Raw genomic sequence first — 10,729 nt, 5'->3', positions numbered from 1 at the left:
TAGGGTTTGGTTAAGAAAAGTTCCTTAAGACTGTGCCTAATCCACTCTCCCTCCATCTCCTCTGCCTGTGCCTGTGTTCAGATGACCTCTTGGATCAACAGGACCTCTAGGTTCTCAGGGCTATTGCAACAATGCCAAACAATTTAAACCAGAAGCTTTCAACCTGTAGGGTGTGAACCCTTGGGTGGGCTGTTAAACAACCCTTTCACAGGGGATGCCTAAGACCATCAGAAAACACAGATACTTACATTATAATTCATGACAGTAGCAGCATTACAGTTATGAGGTAGCAACAAAAATAATTCTAGGGTTGGGGGTCACCACAACACGAGGAACTGTATTAAAGGGTCCTCAGCGAATTTTCCAGCTCTCTGATAATGGCCATCTTCTGCTCTATTGGGATATATGAAAACCCTGCCAACCAGGGACAGGTTTGCATAGTTTTCTTGGCTTTACTTCCTCTGGAAATACTCTATTGGAGCATAGAAAAGTTTTTACGGAAGAGGAGGCAGCACTGAGCCCAGGGCAAGGTCCTTCTTCCCAAGTCATCACTGGATTTGTTAGCATCCTCAACATAGAGAGAGGACCAAGAAAGTGGTGGTAGCAACCATAAGAGCCCTTTCCCCTAGACCCAGATAGTACCACGAGAAGGCAAGAAGGTAGGAAAAAGCCTGGACTCAATGCTTAAAATGAGATTTCAGAAGTTCCCCCACTGCATTTTTCTCCCTTTCTGTGACTATAAGTGACCCAGAATTGGTGACCTGACCTTGTCCTTGTGTCTAATGATGCAATCAACTGTTTCTCACATTGAAGCATGAGAAAGTTACTGTGAATGTTCCAAGATGATATGAGGCAGGCCACCAGAGAGGGTAATATTGTATCCAGGGGGTAAACTGGAAAATCTTACCAAGAACAGGCCAAGGGATGTTTGGTGAAGCCACAGCAGGGGAAGATATAGGAGACTCTAAGCAGTGACAAAATAAATTGCTTTAATGAGAGGCTTCCTGAGATGGCTGTCAGCCAGTCAGTGTCCCCGCCCAGGCCCACAGGATGCTAGGGCATCTTGCTGCCACTATGTCTCACCCCTAGGGATCCAGAGGTGTGTCTTAACATGGGGGTGGGGGGTGTTAGCTGGCAGTCTGTCCAAAGTATGCCATCCCTGTGGCCAGAGGGGTGCTGGTGAAGAAATTCATTTCCCACTCTGGGTAGTTTTCAGTGGGGAAGGGGAAGGGAGCAAGTCACTCTTGGAATTTCAACTCTGACCTTTACAAAGAAAAGTGATAGACACTTTAGTATTATATACAGGGCAGGGGTAGATACGTGGAAGGAAAATTGCACTTAATTACAGTCGTTTATAGTTTACACCCATTGGACAAATTTACTTCTTTAGAAGAAATCTTGAGATCATCTGGGATGGGGGAGGGGGGGTCTGTCAGTATTTACAGTGTCTGGCTCAGTTCATTAGCACACATCCTCCTCGGTCCTCATCTTATTTCAGTAACAGATTCAAGTTTTTGCATCAGTTTGTTCGATGAAGGGTTGCAGGGGAGACTCCATGGGTTTCTCGCTTCCTGTTGCACCATTTTACACCGGCCACCTCTGGGAGAAACAAGAGCGCTTGGCATCCTAGGAGATGCTTCATGACAATACTGCAAAGAAGGGAAGCTGGGCTTCAGGCTACAGCTCTTGAGAGTGGCTTGTCCGTGGTGCCCAGCAGGATGTCAGGTGAGCAGGGACCTCTTTCTCTCCTGGGTTCCCAGGTGCCTGTCAGGTCGCTGGACTTCTCTATGATGGACGCCCAGAGACTGATGGTGTGGAAAATGGGGTCCTCGTTGCTATGCACAGAGTGGTTATGTGGGTATCACCAGGCTTGCAGTGGACACTGTGGGGGAAGAGAGAGGGGAGAAAGAATTTAGCTGTGCACATTAGTTTAGCTTCTCCAAGGGAGCTGACACTCAACTTGGACAGCAAAGTTCTGGAGGTGGAGGGCTGGGCTGGGGTGGATGCTGGAGCTTTCCTTTCAGGAAAGCTTTCCTGGGTACTTCCCAGGAAGAAAGTGTGTTGCCGAGGAGCCTGAAATAGTCCTGATGTACTGAGTTTAACGCTGAAGTGGGGATTTGTGAGAATGGCATTTATACAGTGCTCAGGGTGATCACAAACCAGCAGGGTGGGAGCTCTAGGCATCTTGTGGAAGTAGGTCTCCTTCTAAGACCTCTAAAGGCCCTAGGCCACTACTTCCCAAACTTGGATGGAATGGCCAGGAACAGAGATTCTGCTAAAACATAGATCCATCTCTGGTTCTCAGGCCTGGGTCAGGCCTAGGAGTTTGTATTTGTAGTTTAAAAATTATTTACGCGTGTGTGTGTGTGTGTGTGTGTGTGTGTGTGCCCACGTGCATGCGCACAGCGGAGGTCAGACGGTAGCTTGTAGGAGTCAGTTCTCTCCTCTCCCTATGTGAGTTCCACTATCAAATTCCTGTTATCGAGCTTGGCCACAAGCTCCTACATCTGCCTAGCCACCTCACCTGCCCCAGGACTGTGCAGCCCTAAGAACTCCTCAGGCTCTGCTCACACTGCTGATCTACCAAGAGCAGCAAGGCCATAGTGTGAGTGAGGGAATGTCCCTTTACTCTAAGTTTCCACCAGGGAGAGGGCTTTGGAAACCATAAGGAACTTTCTCAAGGGTTGTTATCATTGGACAAAGATACCAAGAAAATAATAGGTCGAAGGTTTAAGGTGTCTGATGCCATACACCTTGGTGGGCCAGGGAAGGAAACCTTAGAGTATCCGGAGCCACCCTCTGGGAGGAGCTGCAGGACACATGTAGGACAGCCTCCCTCCCCCTCCCAGAGCTCCAGGCTTTAAGAGACTGTTTCAGAAAATCTTGACCCTCCTTTTAATCTCGAGTCACTCCCTGCCCCCCCCACCCATGTCTTTCTCTTCACCCTTTTTCTTTTGTCAGCGCTGAAGGTTTTCCTTTCAGCCTAGTGGCTTGTTCTTTCAAAGCTCTCCCCTCAAACACACATGTCCACATGTGTATTCACATGCGCACACATGTACTTATACAAACACAGGCCTATTCTTCCATTATTTTCTTACTAATCAGGGCTCTCAACCACAATTCCATGAGATCATCACATGTCCATTTGACAGATTAGAAAGAAAGCAGGATTGAGAGTAAGCGAGATGAGCCAGTGGTTCAGAACCAGGACAACGGTGAAGTCAGAGGCTCTGGTTGGCTTTGGGTGACCTCCAGCCTGTGTCATGGACCAAGAACATTCCTTCTACTTAGCTTTGTTCTCAGTCAAATTATTCTTTGTGCTTCAGTTTCTTCCTCTATAGAAAGGGAGGCTGCAGTGGGCTTGGTCCTATTAGTACAGGTGACCTTGCTTCAAAGGTGTTCATGTGGTAATTCTTAATAATCTCCAGCATGGGGCCCCTTCCTCTGCTCTCCATGCTGTTGAAGACTCCTAAGACTGCCCTGGAGCTATGCATTTGTGTGAGGAGCTGGGTTTCTGGTCCTCCTACATTCTTGAGGTGTTGGTCAGGGCCCTCAGATACCCTTTGCCTCCTCTTCCTGCCTCTGCCCACCCCCACTCTCCAGTCTCTTTACTCCCCACTGTCAGCCCCTCCTCCCCTTTTTTCCTTCCAATTTTCAGATTTCAGGTGGAAGAGAGAGAAAATGGCTTGTGACCTCTCAGCTTTCAATAGGAGAGCAAACAAGAAGGGCCGATAAGGAGACGCCAGAGAGATTCTATGACCTGTCATTAGGGATGGGCTTCTCAGCTATCAGATGTTTGCTCACATAATAAAATGGTGGCAGAGCCCTAAATGTTGTCAAGGGACCTGGAATTATTTGCTCCTTTCAGAGTCTAAACATAAACATCTGATAAGGTATACACTGGGGTCCCAGTACTCCCAGCTTCATGGGGGTCCAGCCCAGAGGGTCACCTCTGTAAGGTGTGGTAACTGTGACCCTCATCCCCAGAGGATGTGTTACATAATGGTGGCACTGAAGTTCCACCATTTTCAGGGCTTTGCACACACAACCTCCCATTTATCGTTATTTCTTTTTACAATTATTTACTATGAGTGTGCAGGCATTCACATGCCCCAGCTTGTGTGTGGAGGTCAAAGGACACCTTGCAGAAGTCAGTTCTCTCTTTCCATCATGTGGGTGCTGGAGATCCAGCTCAGGTCACTGATCTTTCCCCACTGAGCCATCTTGCTGGCCTCCATCTACTCTTTGAATTAAGTGGCTATTATCAATTTAACCCATAACTGGGTGCTTGCAAGGTGTCCAGGGCATGCAATTGTGAATACGACCAGCTTATAATTTTACACAGCAAACATTCTAGAGAGTTTGAACAATTCACCACTAAACAGCACGTGCATGTATCATATATAAACAGCTTTTAGGCAGAAGTAAATACTCTTGGAAAGCAAGCATGATAAGTCAGGCTGACTTGAGGGAAAGGGGGATCATTTAGGGAGGTAGTGACATCTGAATTGAACGAAATGAAGGAACAAGCATGGAAAACGCCACGAATTGTGTTCCAGACAGAAGAGGCCAAATGCATAGTCACTTGCTGGCTGTTGTGAGTCCCTGGTTCTGCTTTGAGCCCAGTGAGCAAAGGAGGGGCAGAGAGAAGTATGGAGATAGCAGCCTGATCACCCAGAGCCTTGTAAGTCTCCCTCGTCGTGTGGTAGCTATAGAAACTATTGGGGAATTTTGACAGGAGAAGGACATGCTTGGTTTCTCTCTTGAGGTCTCCCTTGCTGCCAAAACCAGACCACAATGTTGCATGTAAGAGCAGAAGGAGGAGTCAAGGGCCACTGAAAGAGATCAAGTAGAGACAAGAGAAGCCTGAGCTTGGGCTATGATGGTGCCCAGGGGCGTGGTCAAGGATGTCAGATTTAGGATGAATTTTAAAGGTCTCTTAGCAGAACTTAACTGATGGACAGGATGTAGGGAAATGGAGAAAAGAACTAAGGTCTCTTGTGAAGAAGGAGGGCGGGGGTTTTAGAAGTGGAATTACAAAACAAGGAAGTGACCTGGGTAAGGAGAAACCCGGGCAAATGAAGAGTTTCTGTTTTAGGTGGGCTCAGTATGAGAGGCATGCTGTATGCATTGGGCATGCATAGGTCTCACTAATGATAACGCTGTCATTGTACCCTTTGTGGGCATGACCACCTTGGGGGCAGATCACACATGTCATCAGTCTGTGCACTTGACCCAAAGTCATGGAATTGGTGTGTGACCCAAGAGAAGAAGCCAAGGAGTGATCCTTGGACCCCTCAGCACTCCAATGTTGAGGTGATGAGTTGCCAGCTAAGGGTAAGAGGAGTATTGAATACTACAGAATGAAGTGGTACCTTAAAATCCAAGGGGGCAAGGGAAGGAGGGATGGGTTTCAGCATGGAATCAGAAAACAGCCACTGAATCTGCAGCATGGAGGTGGGGTGATGAGGACACAGTGGAGTGTGAGGCTAGAAGCTAGCCTGCACTGGTCTTGAAACAACTGGGAGTAAGGAAAGAGAGATGCAGGAACTACAATCTATACAGACTATAAGTAAAACCCATAGGGACCTATGGCAAAGGTTGCATATTTAGCCATGATGTACGATCATTGCCTTGGGGCTGGAGAGATAGCTCAGAGGTTAGGAGCACTTGATGCTCTTGCCAAGGACTGGAGTTCAGTTCCCGACATTTATCTAGCACTCACAACCATCCATAATTCTAGTCCCAGGGAATTTAACCATCAGACCTTGCTTCCCTAACACCAACAATGAAGAAAGTTTGACAAGGAGGGGCAGCTGCAGGGGACTCATGATGAAGCAGCTTACCTTCTCTTGTTAGTACTTCCGGGGGCTTCTCTTGACCTCTCTATAAACTAGGAAGTGAAACAGTGGGTAAAGTGTATTATGGGAACAGGAGTCAGCTCACAGCCTGCCCACTCTGGATTTTACTGAAGTCATTCAGTAAAATTCCCAGTCTAATTTACAGTCTAATTCCCAGATCTGTGGGGTGTAACTACACAGTAGCTCAGACACAAACCCTCTCAGAACGTAACTCATGACACCCAAGTGTTGAAGAAGAAAAGGCCAATTCTCCAGAAAGGACAGGATGAAGAAGATACAGAGGACTCTTGCAGCCTAGGAATCCTGAAACTTGATTCTGTAAGACCCCCATGGCAGGTCTGTAGTAGCAACAGTAAGTACTGGGATCAGACAGCTACAATCACAGTCTAGATTTAGCTGTATACCTGCACAACCCTGCATTATCATTATGGTTCTTTTTTTTTTCATCATTATGGTTCTTAAGCATGCATTGCTATCAGGAGCCAAGTATGGTGACACATCCCTGTAAATCCCAGAACATGGGAGGTAGAGATAGGAAAATCGATGCAAAATTGATGCCAGCCTTGTTTGTACAGTGAATTCCAAGCCAGCCAGGGATCGTTCCTCTTGGATCTAAGTTTTGGATCAGTTCCTTTGTGCACATAAACACATTCTCTCCCACCTTTCAGGAACACAGCTATTGGTTCAGAGGCTACCCAAAGGACCCCAAGCCATCATCTCAGAAAATAAACTACAATAAAATTAAAAAGAAAGAATAAGATATTGGGACGTGAAGGCTGTTAATGGATCTGGAGCAAGAAGATTACAGTCTGATAGAAGTCTGGCTGTGGGGTTTATCTTTGTGTGAAATTACTCATCTCACTCTTCATCTTAGAGCCTTAGTTTTCTGCATAAAACTATCTACTTAGCAGAAGGAGGAAGAGAGTTACCATAATATATGATAAAAATAGTAGCTTGAATGCTTGTTGGAACATTGGAGGTACTAAAAAAATAACAGTTCTGAATCCATTTATCCATTTCTCCATCCATCCATCCACCCACCAACCCACCCTCCTACTCACTGGACATTCATGATGGCCCAAGTGGTTTTGGTACTGTGAGTGGTTCCTGATCCACTTGCTTTTTTGGAGGAAGGTGGGAAGGTGAGTACCTGTCTGGTAGCAGCAAGGGAAACAGTGATCTAGAGCATGCACACAAGATGACGGGCCTTTAGCAACAATGGCCTTAATCTTGGGACATTTTGTTGCCAGGGCCTCCTATGACCACACGTAGACCAAGCACTGAGGTGGATAGTGAAGAAGGCAGGGGGAGAGAAAATGGCCTCATAAAGGAGCACAGACAGAAGAAAGAATGTAAAGGGACCTTCTCCCTGCATCTGACTATTGCTGACACCTGTTAGGTCCTGGTGAGCCAGGGAAGGGCTTCCCCCATTTATAAAGAAAGCAACAATCACAATCTCAGTGGTGAGAAACTGCCCAAGGTTGTACAGCAGGAGCTGGTGGAGTCAGAATTCACTCAGGTGTCCTGGCTCTTTCTACCTCTACTCAAAGCCAACAGAATAGCACTGACTAGGGTATGTCCCTGTGACCCAAGCATGGCACACACTAGCTGCTGGTTCCATAACCATCGTCAGCACATGGACTGTTGTGAGAAGCCCTTTCTAGAAGGCTCTGTTTAACAAAGAAGTTTCCCTAACATACTCAACCAAGGACCCATTCTCTCCCACATATCTCACTGGGTCCTGACACCTAGTGACGGTTTTGACATACATCATGGAAAACAATGCTTTAAAATGAAGAAAGAACAAAACTACTCATGTTCCTGGTGCCCCGGGAACAAAGAGTTCGTAGATCATTTTCACTTTAGCCCACCCGTTCCTGGTCTTCCTTCTGCTTTGGTTTGTAAGAAGGAATTTTTCTGTTTGAAACTTAGCACACATGTTTAATGTTCACTCTGGTTCCTAAATACTTCCAACAAGAGCATTTATGATTACCATGGGCACTTGCAAGAGAGGGGGAAGGTGTTTAAATGGAAAGAGTTCAGGATTGAAAGTCAAAGACCAAAGTCTGGAGGCCAAGTTCGTCTGTATGACCTTGGGAAGGTTACTTTCTGTTCTGGGTCTCAGTTCATGTCTTAGAAGATTGCAATGGAATGAAAACAACAAAGCAAAAACTATAACGCATTCCATTTGTCTTGTGAGACAGTGCTCCTCCTGCCTCAGCCTTCTGTGGCCTGCTATCACAAGCGTGTAGCATCGTGCCCACCTGAGTCTTTTTTTTTTTTAATTTATTAGTATAATCATCATCTTCAGTGTTGCAGAAATGAGGGTCTGGTCATTCGTGAGATGTCCTGGAATACAGAGACACCTTCATAATATGTCACGGTAGCTGTTCATTCAACTTCAAGGTTGGCTAGGCACTCTGCCCAGCGGAGGGCAGAAGCCACGTGGGGGTTGACGGCAGCATCCCTGGGAGCTTCTTGAAGCAGGTTAAGGGACCATTTCCTGAACTCGGAGGACTCATTTCAACAAGCAGGCATCAAAGTCAATGTGGGAAAGACATCGATAATTAATCACTGCCCTGTCTAGGGCCGCCCAAGCAGCAGATGGATTGATAAAACTTTAAAAGAGGAAGGTATTCCCAAGGAGGGCTGCTGCGCCTGGCTAACCCCCTGATTGAAATTAGTGAGCACAGATAAATGTTTTCCCTGATGGCTACAAAGAGTGGGAAATGGCACGGGAGTTAGGAGTCGAAGGGCAGAGGGATGGAGGGTTGTCTTTTAATCTCCTATTGGGTGAGAGAAGACTGCCAGAGCAGGTCCCACCACCTCTCCTTCTACCTCCAAAATTTCTGAGCCCAGCGACCCAAGCTAGGTATTTAGCACTTGAGATATACCAGACACTTAACATACACAACTGCTCCAAATCCTTGAAACAAGTAGACGTTACAACTGTCCTTTTCAAGATGAAACAAAGGTTCAAAGTTAATGGCAGAACCTGCCCTACTTCAGTCTAGGGGCCAAAGAAGATGGGTCAAGCAGAGAATTGAGACTCCTGAGCCCATGAGTCTGATCAGAAGCTAGTGACAACGGGTGAAGTGTGACTTATGGGGGTTCCTGGAGGGGGGGCGCACAATCAACATGATCAAACCTTGATGAGTGCTTCTGACACAAAGTTCAAGGTTGTCGCCTCCTTATCTAGCAATCGATAGAGGCCAAACAGTTCCCACAGTACATCGACCCCAGCTGCTGAAAGGTTCTATTGTGTTTCTCTGGAATCCACAACCATGTTCAGACATCTTGTCCTGTTTTCTAGTTCTCCGTGTGCTGTGGCAGTCCACCTCTCTGAGCTGCGGCTCTCCCTGTTGGGTAGCGGTCTTTATTACTCCAGCACCTCTTTGGGAGGTGGGACTTACTCATCCACTGAGGCACTGACTAAGCTGCTGTGGAGTCCTCCATGGTCTCGGTGCCAGGAAGTTGAATTTAAGTTACTTGATAAGTCATCAAACAGGAATAGGCCTCAGAAACGGTCACACTGTCTACTGGGGAGTCCTCAAAGGGTTAATGATTAGGTTATTCCTTGGGTGACTAGTGCCTGAGGGTGGTATCAGTCCCAGAACCCCTGATTCTCCTTTCTTTTTCCCCACTGACCGCTTTTGCAAAGCTGGCAGCTTACCAGACATCCTGGCCTTCCCATCCTATCCTGGAAAAACCCTTTGCATGGATCATCAATCATCCCAGTAAGGAATGCTCAGTTCCAGTGTCTCACAGCATTATGTCATCCAGACTCCAGTGACCCATCCAATCTCAGTCTTCATTTAATAACACTCTTGCTGGGGAGCAATAAGCTCTTTTGGTCTGTAGCCCATCTGTCTTACCCTCTGACCTCAGGGGTTCATTTTAGCAGCTAACTGGAAGAAGAACCCCATGAGAATAAAATCATGGCTGAGTTTGTACTCACTCATTGGTACCTTGAGAGTCTGAGTTGTGAGCACATACATGCACACACACCTGCACACGCCCTGGCCCCATCCTGCTGGCATTACCTGTTTACTGGAAGACATGCTGGTGAGGGTGTTGATGCTACTGGTATCTGTGACCACCATCGCAGACGGGAACCGGGAGGTGTGGGAATACTGAGGGGGTTCCTGCTTATGTGCATACACTGGAGAGACAGAGAGAAGACAGACTCAGTATAGACACATGGTCACAATATCCATGGTCATAAGCCACCCTGTAGTTCCCACTTCCCTGGGGTGGTGGTTGTATTTGGGGAGGCAGTGTATTAAGGAGACATTCTGGTTTCTTAGTCAAGCTACTTGATCTTAGTTGGTTTCCTCCCTTCTAAAATAAGGCTATCTATTGTAGGAAAATATCAATGTTTTGAACTAAATAGATAGCCCTGTGCACAATTCTGTCTCCCTGACTTTGAGTAAAACATGAGGAACTTAAGTGTCAGCAAGTGACATTATGCATATGGAGAACACCCGCTGGCTGACATGAAGCATCTGCTCAGGTGTGTACTGTTTCTGACACAATTCAAACTCCTTGTTTCCTCTTGGAGTTGTAGACTGCTTAACAATTGTAATTAGATGTACATGTAATTAACTGTATAATTCTGGATTATTCCAATGTTCACTTCAACATATCAAAGCCTTATAATGTCACATAAATATGAAGGATAAACAACCAGGAGACAACTCAGCTAAGACCTCCAGGAGCATATGACTCAATATTTAGTTGTTTTAATATTTGCCTGCCACATTTAGAACACTGTGACTGTGTTAACTATCCAGAAGAATCATGTCGATTCTAGGTCACCTAACTAATGAAAGCACGTGGATGCTTGGCCACGAGGGAGGGACCAGCAT

At 46.4% G+C, this 10,729-nt stretch overlaps 1 protein-coding gene across 1 annotated transcript in view; it reads right to left on the bottom strand.

Annotated features, from left to right (window-relative positions):
* Positions 1-968: 968 nt before the first annotated feature.
* Hnf1b (HNF1 homeobox B) overlaps positions 969-10,729 on the bottom strand; it is a 54,724-nt gene continuing 44,963 nt past the window's right edge. Inside the window, exons 8-9 of the mRNA XM_028772252.1 lie at positions 9,905-10,023; positions 969-1,882 (exon numbers count right to left, since the gene is read on the bottom strand). Coding sequence (XP_028628085.1) covers positions 1,862-1,882; positions 9,905-10,023 — 140 coding nt within the window. The 3' untranslated portion in view covers positions 969-1,861. The remainder of the gene's footprint in view (positions 1,883-9,904; positions 10,024-10,729) is intronic.

The sequence above is a fragment of the Grammomys surdaster genome, unplaced genomic scaffold (assembly GCF_004785775.1).
Source record: "Grammomys surdaster isolate TR1022 unplaced genomic scaffold, NIH_TR_1.0 213, whole genome shotgun sequence".
Taxonomy (NCBI): domain Eukaryota; kingdom Metazoa; phylum Chordata; class Mammalia; order Rodentia; family Muridae; genus Grammomys; species Grammomys surdaster.
This window is presented reverse-complemented; position numbering and strand designations above follow the sequence as displayed.